The 17174-nt window shown below is 40.0% G+C and overlaps 1 protein-coding gene across 3 annotated transcripts in view; it reads right to left on the minus strand.

Moving 5' to 3' along the window:
- ABHD5 (abhydrolase domain containing 5, lysophosphatidic acid acyltransferase) overlaps positions 1–16042 on the minus strand; it is a 32854-nt gene extending 16812 nt beyond the window's left edge. Inside the window, exon 1 of one of the 3 annotated variants that reach the window (XM_062603566.1) lies at positions 15851–16042. In XM_062603566.1, coding sequence (XP_062459550.1) covers positions 15851–15981 — 131 coding nt within the window. In that variant the 5' untranslated portion in view covers positions 15982–16042. Of the gene's footprint in view, positions 1–15435; positions 15455–15565; positions 15796–15850 lie in introns of those variants that run through there. The other 2 variants (XM_062603565.1, XM_062603568.1) reach the window with 2 other exon arrangements.
- Between the last annotated feature and the right edge of the window lie 1132 nt (positions 16043–17174).

The raw sequence follows: 17174 nt of genomic DNA on the forward strand, positions 1-17174 counted from the left end.
CGTGTCCTTGGTGCTAATTTATCCCTTGTTTTCAAGACGGAATCCTCTTTTTCCCCTCTTGCCTATTTTTGTGGCTCAGACTATTAGCACAAAGGCTGCTACTGCAGGACCTCAGACTATTCCTCATAGGGAAGAGAATAAGGTCACTAAATTCACTGAAGAACTTTCTTCCTTTAGCGCTTTTTTTCCTACACTGAAAGGCTTTTCAGTTAGTTACAGAATTTTCAGGACTGAACACTGTATTAGTTGTACACCAATTAATGTTAGATGACTATAAACTTGCTAATGTCCAAGTTTTTAGAGCATAAACAACACATCAATAACAAATTACAGATCTGCCACCAAGTTTCTTACCCAAAGGACCTTCTCCCCACATTTTTGGGGGCTGAGCTACTCCAGCTGCATAGCTACTGAAGTTTATGATACAACAAGAGAGGTTTTCCAGGGATGCACAATGCAATAACAAGCAGCACTGTTCAGGTTCATAGAAACATATTAGGGGATATCAAGACTGGGAAGGGATGGCTGTATGTCCTCCCGTGCACATCCTCAAGAATGACGTAACGTGGCATCTTACGGAAACGGGCATCCAAGTGTTTTGCTTCCACATTAATCCCCACATTTAAAGGTAAGATTTTTAAGAGGTTAAAGCTGGCAGCAGCCAAAAGCAATTTCACCAGCAAGTAACTGTGAAATCTGAGTTTAACAGTATCACTAGGTATGGCCAATGTTATGAATTACTCTGGTAAATTTTTAAACAACAGCTATGTCAACACCCTTCTGAGGAAAACTTTCGGCTAGTTCTATGCTTAACTATGCATTTTCATTCATAACTTTTGGGTTAGAAGCATAGAAGACAGTCACTATTTCATCTAAGCCAAAACTGTATGAAATGTTTCTTCTTGGCAAAACCACTGATTTAGCAAAGAAACTTCTTTAAAGAAATGTATAGCTGCAACATGCCAGCAAGACAATGAAATAAAATCTACAGTTCAGTCCCAGAACTTTATTTCCAAGTCTTCGGGAGAGACCTGGACACTGAGGAAAAATATTTAGAAAATTGTATCAAAAATTGGAAAGTTGGAACAGATGCCCATTTTTTTCTTGTTAGTTATCAGTATTGTTTATAAATACTGAATCATAATGTGTATATATAGCTTGACAGTCAGCAAGCTGAAATGCCTAAAATAAAAATTATGTTTGCAACTGAGTCATTTTGTACTCGTTGAACTAAAAGAGCAAGTGAAGAAAGCTTTCTGTCAAAAACAGGTCACTTTCTAGAAATGTATTTTATGAAAGAAAATGTTTACTTCCCTATATTCAAGGCTTGATCTTTCTTCCTCCCCTCCTTCAAAAAATGATTTACCACACTGTTTTCTACTTGTGGAGAACAACCAACTTTTTAATCTATTTGAATCTTTTCTCTGACAGGTTTGGAAGGCTTGAATGTGGCTGTATAATTTCTTTCGTATATCTTTGCTAAATGTGTCTTCTAAATGCACAGAAGAATGTCAACTGCTTACACTGCCTATCACTTTTATTTCTGTGATGTAAAGTTAAAACAGCTATGTAATGTCAAAAAGAAGCAATGGACCTTTCAAGACAGTGTGCCCACCAGCAATGGAGATAACATAAGGTATGAAAGAAAACTAAAGATTTCAGCAGTAGTTTCACACTGTAAGAGAGCTACCCGCTGCAAGAAGACGCAGACCCTATGCTGCCCTCATCACCCAGCATTTCCCAGATGCTTCATTTCCATCTTTCTTTTTACGTTAAGAAATCTCAACAGTGGAATCTTGTATTTTGAAGGCTTAGCTGCCTGCTGTACCGGAAAGTGTGAACTAGATCTGGCAACTGACAGCCCAAATTTCTTTAATTTTTATACTGATTGCACATGTGGCCATTACACATCAGATTACTAGTGGAATTTAACCTGTATATCTGTCTGTGGGCATACAGTAACATAAACCAGTGCAAACATCCATGCTAAATTAAGCTATAATCAGTAGAGCACAGCATGCCATAGAACGTTTCCTTGCATCTTCTCTCTGGAGTCAGCTACACTTTTCCACATCCCTGTGAAGCAGCTTGGAATACTGGAGGCTGATGACCTGCCAAGCGCTCAAAGAAGTCACTCTCTCTGCCAACAGACCTCAATACTTCATGTTACACGCCTGGGGCAGGAGACCAGAAGGTGAGGAAAAGCCCCAGAGACACCCACTGAATAGCCTTGGATATGGAGAAAGTCAAGGTTATTGGTGTGAGGCTAGCAGTGAGACCATCAATAACCTATGCTGGCAACCAACAGAGTCATAACTAATGAAAACAAAAGAGGCACAGGCACAGACATCTGACAGTGTGGAGCTGCAACCCCTATGTGCAGGGACCAAGCCACCAGCCAGGACCTAACATGTAGGCTGGCTGGGCCAAGTGTCCTGTTTGCCTGGGTCTAAGAATAAGAAAGGATAAAAATAGGTCCAAGAATAAGAAAGGATAAAAATAAACATTTATAAATCAGTATTTACAAATAAATAATGATTACTATCTTTAGACAGCTAAGAAGTAAAGGACAACTGAATATCATGTAAAATGTAACTAAGGATAATACTGCTTTTCCTTAGCTGCCTCATTGTTAATCTGAATCAAGAACTTGCTGTAACAGCACAGCTTAAATTGCCCAAGGGTAACTTTCAAAAGAACTGAGAATCAAGTAGAGGCAGAGACCTAGTGAACCTGACCCACCCATCCACCTCCACTAACTAGGTGAAACTGGATGAAGAATGTGGCAAATAGATAACTCAAAAACTACCATTCTGCCAGCTAGATTGATCCTACTTATCGTGGTGAGAACTGGTAAAATATAAGACAACTGATGGCTCTGTAGCCAGTTACAAATTTGACATACTCCACAAGAAGCGCATGAAAGCTTAGATAATAATGAAGAACTGAAAACATCCATTGTAACACTGAGGTATGCACTCAAACAGCGGAACAGTCTATCGATATGACTTGGCAGTGTGCTCTTGCAGCCCAGAAAGCCAACCATATGCTGGGCTACATCAAAACACAGGTTGTCCAGAGAACCTGTGGCTACCTTATCCTTGGTAGTGCTCAAGGCCAGGCTGGACAGGACTTGGAGCAACCTGGTCTAGTGGAAGGTGTCCTTACCTATGGCAGAGGGTTGGAACTGGATGAGCTTTACGGTCTCTTCCAACACAAACCATTTTGTGATTCTATCTGGTATCTGGCTTGTTATGTGGATTTTAAAAATTAAACTTTACCATAAAAGAGGTTCAGCAGAAGTTGCTTATAACTCTATCTAGGAGATATAAATATACATATATGGAGCTCACTCTCTCACTTTTCAAGTTTACAATTTACTTACATTAGAATTATATGAGCACATGGCTTACAAGATGTATTAAGTTTAAAGTCATTCAACAGAGGCATCTTCCCATGTACACCACCAGTGTAGAGCTAGCTGTAATAATCTATGGAAACACTGCTTGGCAAAAAAAGCCAACCAAAATAACCTGTAAGCAACAAAACTCTCCTAAATCAAAGCAAATGAAAGCAACCAACACCATTTGTTACATGATGATTTGTCAAGAATTGCTGACCCACTGAGCCAGGATGTGCAGAGATCTTTCTACAGCGCTGAGTATAAAACTGTCTTTTCACTAAGAATTTTGAAGTTAGTATGGTAATCAAAACTCCCAGTACAGGCCAAAAAACAGGTGTTGAAAGGAGCACCAATGACAGAAGTGTGGAGAATAAACCCTCCTGTCATGAAGATTATCTGGACTTACAAACAATGACATCAGTAAGGAAGGCAGAGCTCAGGGTATACAACAATTACACAGTAACTCACAGAGGATTACAGGAATGTAGCTGACTGCACAAGCAACAGAGCTGCGTGCCTATTGCTGTCTTGCTCTCAGTAAACATATTTAATATTTTTAATTGAATTTTGGCGAACAGTGCTGCAAACTACCAAGGTTTTAGCTAGAGAACATGCTCCAAAACTTAAAAAGCTGAAACAGTGGGTGAACTCACTTGTAAACCATTTCAAACTTTACCTTTTACCCTGAAATCTTGTTAGAATCAAGCTAATCTTTCAAGAACCCTAATCACCTCCCCTACTGACTCTCAGGAGTAATTCCAGCCATTTATAAAGAAGGGAAATAAAATCAAATTGATGGAGAAAATTTGTTTCAGTGTTTCTGCCCAGCACCAAGAGGAACCGCATTGCGATTTTCAGGGCCATCCAGCTGGCATGGCAGTTATGAACGTCCATCAATTAGAGCTAGCACCAAATTAAGAGAATCTTTGCACTATAACAGGAAAAAAAAAACAAACAAACCAAGGATAAGCTAATATAAAGCCTTCTCAGACTCTCCACTCTTGTTTCCACATAAAAGTATTTCGAAAGTACTGTGTCAGCAAAGGAATTCAGAACTGCCAGTATGTTGAAATCTAAATATAGACATCATAAGGTGTACTCTGCTAAGGTCACACATAACACTATCACATAAAAATATGCAATTTACTTCAATGAAACTCGTCATGTATTTAACTGCTCTACTGAATTGTGGTTATAGTGCTCAGAATTTTACAAAAAAAAAACAATCCAACAATCAACCCTAAATACTTAAACATTATCATTAATTTTTAAGTAACACTTAGAGGAGATCAGTAATTAAAAGAATGGAGCAAACACCTGCAGGGAAAAGCAACTCAACCCTTTCAGTTGTTACAGAAATAACAAAACAGGAAGAGCGAAAAGGACCATCAGATATTCATAATGGGGCAAAAGGTCAACATATGAAATTTAAGAACAAAGTGCCAACATTAGAAATAAATCTCTTTACTATAAAGCTGTAAGTCTACAGTTAACAGCATTTTGTATAGATGGATGTTTAAGCAAAATAATTACAGATACCCTTTATTTATTAATTTATTTATTTATTTTTAAGAGCAACAGAAGAAACAAGTCTGTTTACTGAATGTTTTATCCATTTTCATCAGCAGCAGCAATAGGCTACACAAAGCCTAACAGGTAAGTGGGATTTGGTTTTCAGAGCAAATTCTAATTCTGGTTACTACACTTCAAGTTTACAGGTAATAACCTGAAACAATACTAAGCAAAAAAAACAGTCAAGGATGACACAATCAAATAGAACTTTATGTGTCAAAATGTCAGAGAAAAGGGCATGTTCACACCTGGCTAATTTAGGCCAATGATAGGGTTAAGCCTGCAAGACCAGATTACTGACTGTGACTGCTGTTTACATGACTATGGCAAAAACTAAAGCTTTTTTACTAACATGTACCATCAACACTACCATTACAAAACCCCTACTCTTTAAGTAAAGAAAAATATCTTTCTTTCCAGCATTCACTATATCCAAGTTCCATCTTGTTCTCAATTTACTCCTAGGAGAATTTCTCTTGAATGTAGACTGTTTATCAAATCACTGGGAAAGAAATACTTTGGAGAAAAAATGCAATAAACCAATTTCAAACTAGTCTATGAAAGAACAAGGAAAACATGTTTCCAAAACTCAGTAAATTGAAAAGTAAACCTGACGACTTGCAGAAGTGGCAACTATTTTCCATTCAAAAAAGTTTTTTAATTATTATATATTGGTACTGCGTATCTCTGACTCAAACTTGATAACATTTTTCTGTATGGTAAGACAGTATTATATGACTGATAGTGATGAGAAATTTAAAACGCATAAGATAGTACCACTAAAAGTAGGATGTTACTTAATCATTCTGGATTTAATTTTATGAACAGGTTCAAGTTCTCCTATATGGTTTCAGCCAAGCCAGCAGGCTCTTTAGCAGTTCAGTAGCTGTAATAATCTAAAGTCCAAGAAAATCATACATTCAAGCTTGGTATTATTTTAAAGCAGGAATCTTGCTATGAGAAAGAACATTGGTGTGGAGAAAGTATCTATGTGAATAAGTAAATAAAATACATTCTTAAAGACCAAGATGAATGCTCCTCCTCCAAATTACAAGAGTAATTTGTAAGAATATAACACCGAGATTTTATTAATTATAAAACGAAGTGAAAACTATAAAGCAAAGCACGTTTAATTGAATATGACAGAATGTATTACTGATTAGCATGAAAGAAGACTCAAATTTCCTAATTAAATTTGGAAAGTTTAGAAAATTAGAAAACTATGTTTATCATGTGAAAGCAACATGCTTGGCATGTAAGTGAGAACAAGACACAGCAAATAAATACATATTAGATTTAAGCCTTTGACAGAAGTAACTGACTGCAGTTAATATTCATTGTTAGTCTGTCAAGGTAAGCCAATTTATAAAATGAGAAAGACAAAATACACAGAAGTCCATGTGTTAGTCAAACTCTGAGAAACACCCAACTTCCTTGTTTTCATTCCTGCTGGTGTCAGGATGCAGTAAACTGAGTGATGCAATGCCTGAATTCCAGGCTATCCTCACTACCAACAGATCAGATCTAAAAAGCTTACTCCATTCTGCCAAGTCAACTTTTTTGTGGTTGCTTTCTCTGTTTTGTGAAATGACTCAGCATTAAAAGAAACTATGTTTTAAACCTGGTAATTATGGAGACCCAGCTAGAGAGAACCCCGTTAACCAGCAGACCTATGGGCTAATAAAGTAGAGAAAAAAACGTGAAGGATGAAAAGCTTTTAAATCAGTGCTGCCACTGACAGTAACATATGATCATGACCTCAGCCACACTAGGTTAAACTGGGCACAGATCTCTCAGGATATGGTTTCATGAGAACTTTAAGAGCATAACCAATTTTAGGAGTCCTTTTAGTACCTAATCCCTGCACCCAAAGAGCAGCATGTTCCTTTAGCGCATCAGTTTTCCAGGAATAATGAGTACAGTGGAAATGATTCATGCATACATGATCTATGTACAGTAACTGTTATTGCAAAGGCTGTATAATCAGAGGCAGAGCTTCTGCATGTACAGTAGGAGTTAGAAATAGTAACCACCACCACAACAGTTTGAATGAGATGTTCCTAGGACCAAAATTAGGCTCTGGCAGTTTCAGAAGGAGAAAAATTGACTGCTACTGCTAAACCCAGGACACAGGCAAACATCTGGAGACGAAAAATATTCTGTGTTTCACTTCATAACCATTGCATGAAAAGACCAAAATGTTGTAATCCTCAGGGAAACACCCTGAGGAGCACACTAAGGAGGCAAGACCCAGAAACAATAATGAAGAATAGGGTATGGGAACAAAAAGCCTCAATCCTTTAACAAATGTCTATTTACCATTTCCATGAGACGACAAAAAAATGTACAAAATTGCTATGAACGTGTTAAAAAGGAAACACTTCCCCCCCTCCCCCCCTGACGTTATAACCCTGCCTACAATCTGTCTAGATGAGTTTAAGAGCCAAGATGTTCCATGCAATTACATGTTGTGAAACTCTTGGATACATCAATAACATTAAAATAGAATGTTTTGAAAACCTCTGCATAATATTTCTAGGAAGTGTAAGGTACATCAGCCCCATTCCAACAGAAAACCATTACAACAAAATAGGTTATTGCAGAATATTGCTACACTAGGTCAGAGGTAAAAACAACGCATTCTTCATGTACTTACTGCATCCTGAACTCTGTATTCAGGACAATCAACATCAGAATTAATGTAAAAATTCAGAAGCAAATTTTATTATTGTTTTTATATTCACAGTGCTACACAGAAGTCTCACTATCACAGAACTATCGAAGTTAACCAGAGAATGTAAATAATGAATGTAATTCATAGAATCATAGAATAGTTAGGGTCGGAGAGGACCTTATCCATAATAAATGAGAATTTTCTGGCTATTTTAGTGATATGGAAGCTTACTGTGTTACTTACATTCATTTGAGCAACCTGAGCATTCACACCGAGAAAACCTACAACTTTGCTCCCTCCCATGCTGACCCTCAGCCACAGGCACACCTTGCTATATACTGTGCATCACTGCCATCCTCTCCCCATTTTATTTTCTGTCTCCCATTACTGCCTTTAATGCTTTTTGTTATTCATATGTATGCTTTTAACACATTTTTGTCATTTACTCCAACCCCTTTCTAGCTATACCCAAAGGTGTCCAATTTCAGGGCATACACTTCTTCAGAAGATGCCACAAGAATGTTTATCCATGGACTGCCACCAAAGCCTGCAACCTGTAGTGCTCATACTGCTTACAAAGCAGCTTTGTTAGCACGCAACACAAGAAACCATTAAGCATGTGTACAATAATGAAGAAACGTGTGGTCATACAGCTATTACTTATTCCTGTCACTGTTCATTGCGACAAATCTACAAACAAGACCAGTGCCCCTTCATCATCACAAAGTGTTCTCCACGATCAGGTTAAAGTCAGGCCACAAATACACTACAGAGCAGAGAACTGATTAATTCTAACAAGCTTTCAGAAATACTGCTCTTCCATAACTTATAACACACTCTTTAACATACAGGCATTTCCCCTTAAAAACTTTACAGTCCACTAACTGCTTACAGAAACCAGCTAAGCAAGATGTCTGTTATTTCCTTCCATCTCTTCTAGGGACCCATTATTTTATATTTTGATTTAAAAGCTAAAATCAAACACAGTCTAGAGAAAAAATTGTACTGGCAACTACAGACCACGTATGGAAGAATACAGAATATAAAGATGCAGAGGAGAGGAAAGCGGGGAGGGAGCTGCACAGTCCCACTAAAACTGACCAACCTTGTGACAGAGATCACACGTGTCACACACAAGTTTAGCACCACTGAGGAGCTGCAATCCTCTGCCTCCTTCACAGTAAACTCACATCTGGTAGAACTTGGCATTGCCACAGCTATTTCTACAAATAACACACTGCATTAAGACCTTGTTAAGAAAAGCATAATTAAAATAAAGAAAATGAAAATTTCCTCTTTGTGTCCTTCAGATGTTACATACTTTCTACTACTTCCATTTTATCCATCCGCCTACTGATGTACCCCTGCTGTCCTTCAGACATTGCATAACCTCAACACTGCTTATACTTTGTCAGCCTTTTCATATGTACCATGACAGAGGCCTTGCATTTCAGACTGTCCCTGAGTTCTATCAAACAAGATGGAAACAAGAACAAAACAAGGCACCTCTCATAAATCAGCCCCACTGCCCACCCCTTTTATCTTTGTTTATATTCCCTTGTGTATTATGCACAATTTAGATAACAACTTAAATAGGAGATGCATGTTTTCATTTTACCATAAGGAGCCATATAAGAGCACAGCTGAAAGACTATCTAAAACACATGATTATTTCCCTTAGCTCCAAATGTTATACACAAACCCAACCCATACTCAAGTGTGCATACACACTGAAGATGGGTTGTTTCACTGCAGATCATGAGAACAGCTTCTACATTGTGTTCCTTACAGTGACTGTTATCTATGTCAAACAGAACTGGTATTCAATGTTTTGTGCTACGCAACCTCAATTCCAATTCTTGGAATACCTCAGAAGCGCATAATGCTTTTCAAAACAGACTGTTTTGTTTACATGCCTACACTACAAATACTTTAGAGGTCAACGAAGCATAAGTAGTCTTAAAAATAGGTAAGAAGTTAAATGGGTCTAAAAAGCCATTGTATCAAACGTCCCCTTATGGAAAGATATTATATTATTAATAAGATTTAGTGTAAGCCTTGAGACACTTAATAAATGTAGTCAAGAGAAAACTTCTACAATAGTCTGCATTGCTTTTTTCCCCCCTTACTGCAATACCTTTCTCTTTCTCACTTCAGTATTTGAGGTGCTTCTGCAACTTTGCCACAGAATGCATTTTCATGCCTCCTTTCTGTGGTCTTCCATGATCCTGAGTCTTCTATTACAACTCATTTGGAGCACTATCTTTTTCTGCTATTCCTCACCATGTTTTCTTGGTGTTGCTTAAAATCCTTCCCTTTTACCCTCTTAACCTTATTCCAGACTGACCTCATTCCCTTATCCAGCCTCACTGACTCACAAATCTCTCTTCTCCACTGACCTCTCTCCTGCTGTTCAGGTTCTCATATGGATCTTTCAATGCAAACACAGACACTCACCTTTCCTCCCATGCCCTCTTCTCTCTGTCAATGCAGATCATGTACAAAACCCTATTCTGAAAGGTCAGAATTGCAAGTATTCAAAAAATAATTCAGAAATTATGAAACATGAGAATCAAAATTTCCTCAACAAGCAATTGTTTTTAATAAGTAAGTGATCTTAATAAACTACTATATACGAGGAAGATAAAAGGTGCTTTAATAATTTATCAGTTGGGAAAGTTGTTCAGTTCTCCCATAAAACTTCAGAAAAGTCAAAGGTCCTCCTGGCACAGACACTGTTCCTTTTGGAGCAGCAGGTCTCTAACTGGGACTACCAGCCCCCTAGCAGGCTCTCAAAAACTTTGAATAAACCCAAATCCATGTAATAAGAAGTAGAGTCTTTTGTTGATACTTGGAAAGTTTCCACTTAACTGACACAGTTAGTAGCAGACTTCCTAATGCTGCCTCTTTAACCTGCCTTACTCCCCACCAGTAATACCCTAAGCATAAATTAAAAGCTACTACATGATTACTATCTTCCTCCCTCCACTTCTCATATTTTTCTTTAAAGATCTGAGCTGAATGTCTGATAATTATAGTGAGATATTTTATTTTTAGGGGAGATTTCTGTCATAGGAGATGTCTTGGCCAGGTAATCCCTGAATGAGAGTAGGATCTTCTATGGGAGGCAGCAAAAACTGTCAGGCCAGACACTGAAGTGTCTGTTCTCTAGTGACAGTATCCATAAAAATTGATGCCCAACTACTGCATACATATTGACTTCATCCTTCTAGTCTATCCTATAAGTTGCAGAAAGAGTGGAGGAGAAAATCCTTCAGCCTAGACATGTCCAGCCTGTAGCATTCAAACTCCTAGCTGGTATTACCTAAGGCAGTCTCCTTTAGCAATCATAAAAGAACTACGAAGAACTAAAGAACTCACAGAAAAAAAATCCCAAACATATCTGCTGAATCATAAATGAAATGTATGGGATGGCCCAATTTTACTTATGCTGTTTTTAACTTCTGAAATAAAGTCCAAGGGGCCTCACTGTCGCCTCAGGAACAGATCTTGACCAAGGCAGTGGTCCTTCAGCAATTCTTTGCCATCAACCCATAATATCCTGCTAATCTGAGGGAACTTAAAAGGTGGTAAGTAAATGTATACATGAGTCTAACTGAAATCTAGAAAACCCCTACACAAAGATGTGTACATCAGGCATAACCATGGAGGACCTGTGTGAAATGGGTGAAGCAAATGAAGAAGAAAATTAACAAATAGAAAACTCTTTCTTAAATCTCTGTCCTAAACATGAGCTCAAAGAATATCTAATAAAGAAGTGAATTCAAAAAGGAGCCAAAACTGAGTAACAAGAGATGAATTGATCATCTACTTTGATACACTCATTGCAATTATTTTTTTTCCATAATATTTGGCTATGGTTGCCAGCTGGGAAAAGCTGAACATTACTGTTCTATACCTTATAGCATTTAAACAAGCCTCTCACGAGGGCAGTTAGATGGGATTCTTCATTCTCCAGGGACAGAACCATGACCATTTTTTTTATGCCACTGGAACAAGAGATAAACCCTATTAGATTTTGCCACTTTTCCTTCTCTCAAGTCTGCAAGGGGGAGAAGAGAAAAACACAGACCTTCTCTCCCCAGATTCATACAAGGTCAGGAAAACCATTAGAAACAATCCTATAAAGGCCTGAAAACCTGCTCACACATGTATTTTTAGATGAGTGCACAGATGTAATGCAAAAGGCATTAAGCACTGAAGCTATGACTGACACTACCCTGCTGGCAAAAAGAGAAAGGAAACATCCTTTAACGATATCCACGTCTGCACTTATGTCTCACTCACTTTTTAAAAATGCAAGTTGTAGGTACCATGCCTACAGTCAGTTGCCTGTGCTATAGGAAATGCCCTTAAATAGTCTCCTTTTAAAGGAAAGGAAACCAAGCAGAAACCTGCTTTCAGCAGCCTACCAACTCAGTTTGCTTTAAAACCTAGATGATGATACGAGCAAAAAATCAAGCACAAATACTGAGTTGCAAGTGTCCCTTCATGCTGTACTATCATGCTTTTAACACACCACTGTGGTATCCCCATGAACCATCCTACTAAGAGGTAGGCATAGGCTCTATTAAGCCTAATAACTATTCCTCTTTTATTAATCAAACAGCTCACTTTGAAATTATATAAAGAATTCCATAATACAAACAAGCTTGAAGGATAATATGAAAATAACTGTGATTGCTGGTGCTGCAGTGTATATTTTTACCTATTGTTTTACCTATTTACCTATTATTTTACTTATATTACTCCAAGCCATTTTTTTGATGAGACTACAGGCCACTTACAAGCAATTTCACATTGGCTTGTAAGTGCAGATCCCTTTAAATCTTTGTTTTAAGGAAAGCTATTTCACTTATCTCAGAGGGGGAAAAAAAACAAGCATTCTGGTTTGGTGATTTTTTTTTTTTCCATATATATACACATACAATTTAGTAGCTGCTATTCCCAGTTATAAGCCATAAGCAGTCCTGCTGAATCCAGAGTGAGTATAAGTGAATTCAATACTGGTAAAAGGATTATGCTATGCTGTTAGCCTCACAGGCAAAAGTTCACACCTAGAACCTATGCAGAGAAGGTCCAACGCTGTGAAGAGGTTTGGAAAACATTAGCAAGTGACATCTTAACCAAGCAAGGTCTTCTGTGACTACTACTAAAACATCTATTTAGTTAATCTCCTCATTGAAAGTCAGGACAACGTCATGAGCATCATTCAGTTCAAGTCTTCTAGAAAGTAACACAGCCACTACTGGGTTTTCACCATGCCTTGCACAGTTACCAGACTGTGACAAACTGAGTGTGTTGCATTAACAAGTTGACCCATGCTATTTTCTTCAACTTAGATCAAGTTAACTTCATGTTTAATCTTCATATACGCCTGTCACTAACAAGTTAAATCCAGCGTTGCGATGGTATATTGTAATTCCTCCTGTCACTGCCATGGAATTTGAAATCAACACATATTTAAAATATTTCACTTGTTTATAAATTTCCTCTGGGTGTAGAGGTTTGCTCAGTTTCAAAAGAGGAAGAAATGCTTATTTTGACTTCTGTTAGAAACAGACTGATAAAAGTACTAGCAATTTGGAGCACTAACATTACATCAAAGCTAATGCACCTTCTGAACTCATGGAAAAGAAGGATGAGATTTTGTTCTCGGAACTCTTTAGTGAATTCAGGGCTTACTCTGACAGTTTTCACATCAAATGGACTAACTGCTCCAAAGTAGGACACTGACAACATCCTGAAAATCAACTCCCTTTAAAAGCTCTCCAGCTGAGAAAACCATGATGAGGAACTTGCCTCCATCTATTTGAAAATTTAGCCTAACCCTATGTCCAGATCATCTAGTGTCATGATCCTGCAATCCTGACAGGCTGCTGAAGTCGAGCACACTTGGCACCCTGTCAGCAGTGCTCGGCACTCCGTGTGATCAAACCCGACAGGTAATACAGTTCCAGCTAATGCGCTGAACGAGCATACAAACAAAACAGGTTGAGGCAGAGTTATTTTAAGACTCTTACTTAGAAAACCAGTAAACCATCAATAAGAGGCTTTATAAATGATGTGTGGTTTAGGAATGTGAATGGGTCAGAAAGAACACCTGACCGAGAAGGCAACTGTAGCTTCAAATGGTTAATGCTACAAAAGGCAGGGCTGGGGCTTAAAAAATAGCTTAAAAAGCTATTTTAAGTTTGAGGAAAGGAGGAGAGCACCTTGTTAGAGAGTGGATGAAACTGCAGAGTGCTTTCAAAGGGAAGGCCCTTGAAGTTTATATTTTCTGAAAAGAAAATGCGTATACATGGTAACAAAAGCATAACAGGGAGTTTGGAAAAGCTGGATAGTCCAGTTCTGGTCAGATTGAGCTGGGAGAGCAGCTAAATATATAAGATGAAATACCAAAGCCAGAAGTCAGGAAAAGGACTAAAGAAAAAAAAAAAAAAACAAAGCTGAGAATGCAGGTAGTTTTGAAAGATAACAGAAAAGGCAAACATAACATAAGAACATATAAACAGCAACATCCTTGATAGGAAATCATGAATGCACAGCATGATTTTCATGCAAGTGGCTAAATAATTTTAAGTGGAATTTCTCAAAATAACATGAGACTTAATAATAAGAAAAAGGAGATGGAGAAGAAAAGGCGAGAAATGAGTTTCTGAGGGCTAGGCAGTCAGCAATGAGATACACCACCAGATATTTACAGGATGGAGAAACAGGAAAATTTCATGTCAACAGTGCACACAAAGCACATTTACACATCTGACAGAGGGGATAAAGCATATATACATGAGCACAGCTAGAGAGCTTCTTGACAGAGTATTTTTTGGACTAGAACCATAAAATATGATGGGACACACTGGGAGATAAGGCACCAGTAGACATATTAAGTACATTTGGTAAACAGATTCAAGAGACAGGACGACTGCATTATTCCACAGTGGGATAAAGGAGGGCAGACAATATATCCGAGGGAAGTAGAAGGGTATAAGAGCAGGTTTGTACTGGAAGCTGAAGTGTACAACAAGAAGTAAAACATGCACTGAAAGATAAGGTATGAGAAGAAGCACATGGATAAAGAATATGTGAATGGAGGAAGAGCAGACCACCAATTAAAACTTGATTATTATGGCACCCTTTTAATGTGCACAGACAAATATATAGTGCGAAACTACATTTTCTGGCAAAAGAGTAATTAACAGCTATGACAATGTCATATATTGAGGGTGTGAGTAAGCAGTTACAAACAAGTTTTAGGGATATATGTTAAGATCAGTAACATGATAATTCATGCCAGAGCTACCATTCTGGTAGATGTGAACACCTTGGGATAATGAAGGAAAAGTTAGCAGAGACAGCTGGAGATAAGGTAGGCATACATTACTAGAAGAGGGAAAAGTCCGAGCAACAGCTCATAGATTTGGAATTTAAAGATGTGCTCTCATCTCTGACTTGTATCAAGCATTACACAGAATCATAGAATCCCAGGTTGGAAGGCACCTCAAGGACCATCTGGTCCAAGCTTTTTAGGCAGGATGTCCCAGCACCCTGTGCAGCTGGGATTGAATGATGGCACAGAGGCCTTACTGTTTACATCTAATGAATGCATACAACAGGCAGAATGAGAAGATAGGATAGCTGTATGTACAGGTAAAGTTGCAAGGCACAAAAAGCATGGGTCAGCAGTACGTACAGAGGAAGGGTGGATGACCACAACAGCGCGTACATACACCGAAGCAAAGGAGACAGTGAAATGTGCATGTACACACCTGCGGGCAGGTGTGCGACTGCAGGAGTTGGACCAGGACCCGCGAAGCTGGGACCCGGAAAATGAAGCAGCGGGGGCACGGAGCTGGTGTGAAAGCCCCCAGCAGCCTGCCCTGGCGAGGATGCGCCTATGGGCACAGGCAGGAGGAAGCCGGAGCAGGCAGGAGGGCGGCCCGTGCGCCCGGACAAAAATGGCAGGCAGCAAACACGTTCGCCAGGCGTTGCGGAGTGGGGACCCTCCGGGCGCTCGGGAGGAGGAAGCACCCGGGACCGGCATCAGCCACCGCCGGCACAGCAAGATGGTGTTGCGGGCTGCGGCCAGAGGAACAGGCGAGCGATGCATGTAGCGGCGGGGCACAGCCGGGCAGCCTTTCCGTGCTTCCGCGCCGCGGACAGCCGCGGGTAGGACTCACCCTTCGCTGGAAGTCCCCTCCTCGGCCATGGCAGCTGCGCGGCGGCCCGGAGCTGGCAGCGGAGGAGGAGCGGCGGCGGCAACGGCTGGCAGCGCAGCGAGGGACAGCGCGACCGCGACAACACCGGCCATCACGCGCTCCTCCCTCCTTCCTGCCCGCCCGCGGCTGCGTCATCCCCGCGGCGGCCACCCACACGGTACAATGAGGCGCCCAGAGCGCCGCCGCCGCCGCCTTGCCGGGCAGAGGAGGCCTACGCGAAGGAATGGGGCGAGGGGAGGGGGAGGGAAGGGTTCCGGGTTTCACTGGAGCGGCGTATCCAAAGGCGCGGCTTGTGGGTCCTGAGCTCTCCGCCTGACGCCGGAGTAGCAGCAGAGGCCCAAAGAGGCCGCCGGGCGGAGGGGTTAAGTGCTGTCAGTGCTTCGGTAGGCCAGATGTGCCTATCTAGTGACGGAGTGCATCTCCAGCTCGCTGCCTCCCCGCTGTAGGAGGTGCGCGGAACTGAGCGGGACCGAACACCGGGCGGTTAGGTTACCCTGGGCGAGCAGTGAGGCCTGCGTGCTGGCACACAGCTGACAGTAAAGCCAAGCCAAGGTAGGGACACCCAGACCAAGTCACACAGGAACGCGTCCCTGTGGGTCTCCAGAGACTGAGATTGCACAACCCCCCTTGGGCAGCCTGTTCCAGGGCTCTGCCACCTTCAATGTAAAGAAGTACTTTTGTAGTTTGTGTTTGTTTTAACATGTAAGAAGCAAATTAGGAGCTCTGGATGTAACTTAGGCGTTCTCTGTCCCTGAGACGACAACAAGTGATGCGATTTTCATTTTCAAGCGTTTTGAAAAACTTAAGTGCAACCATGTCTATGGGGAGGAGAGTGCTGCGGGAAAGGGATGTGCTAGTTTTAGAAAGTAATTGTCTTCACAACATAGGTTGTGTTACTACTCAGCTGCGCAAGAACTGCACTTATATTGAAGAATTGCCAAATCTTAACTGAAATAGAACAGCAAGGTGCAGTCAGTGGAAGGCGTGGCAAGAAGTTTCTAAGTCTGCCATTTCTTCTGAATTTTGCCACAGAGCTGAAGCAATTTAGAAAAACGGAGATGATTGCTTACCATTTCTGAAATCCTTTGACAAAAGGCATAAGGTTAATTTGGCAATAGAAATTATTCTCAGGTAAAACCATTCTGCAATTTTAGCAACAGTGATTGTTGAGATTACACAATCTCAGCTAAATTTGTTTGTGTCACAATGCTTTGGCAATTTGACATGTTTCTCTGGAGAGTATTTTTTTATTATTGCTCTGAAAGATTTTATTTACCAAAAATGT

Source organism: Pezoporus occidentalis, unplaced genomic scaffold, assembly GCF_034315485.1.
Source record: "Pezoporus occidentalis ecotype Australia unplaced genomic scaffold, CSIRO_AGI_Poc_V1 ctg80, whole genome shotgun sequence".
NCBI lineage: Eukaryota > Metazoa > Chordata > Aves > Psittaciformes > Psittacidae > Pezoporus > Pezoporus occidentalis.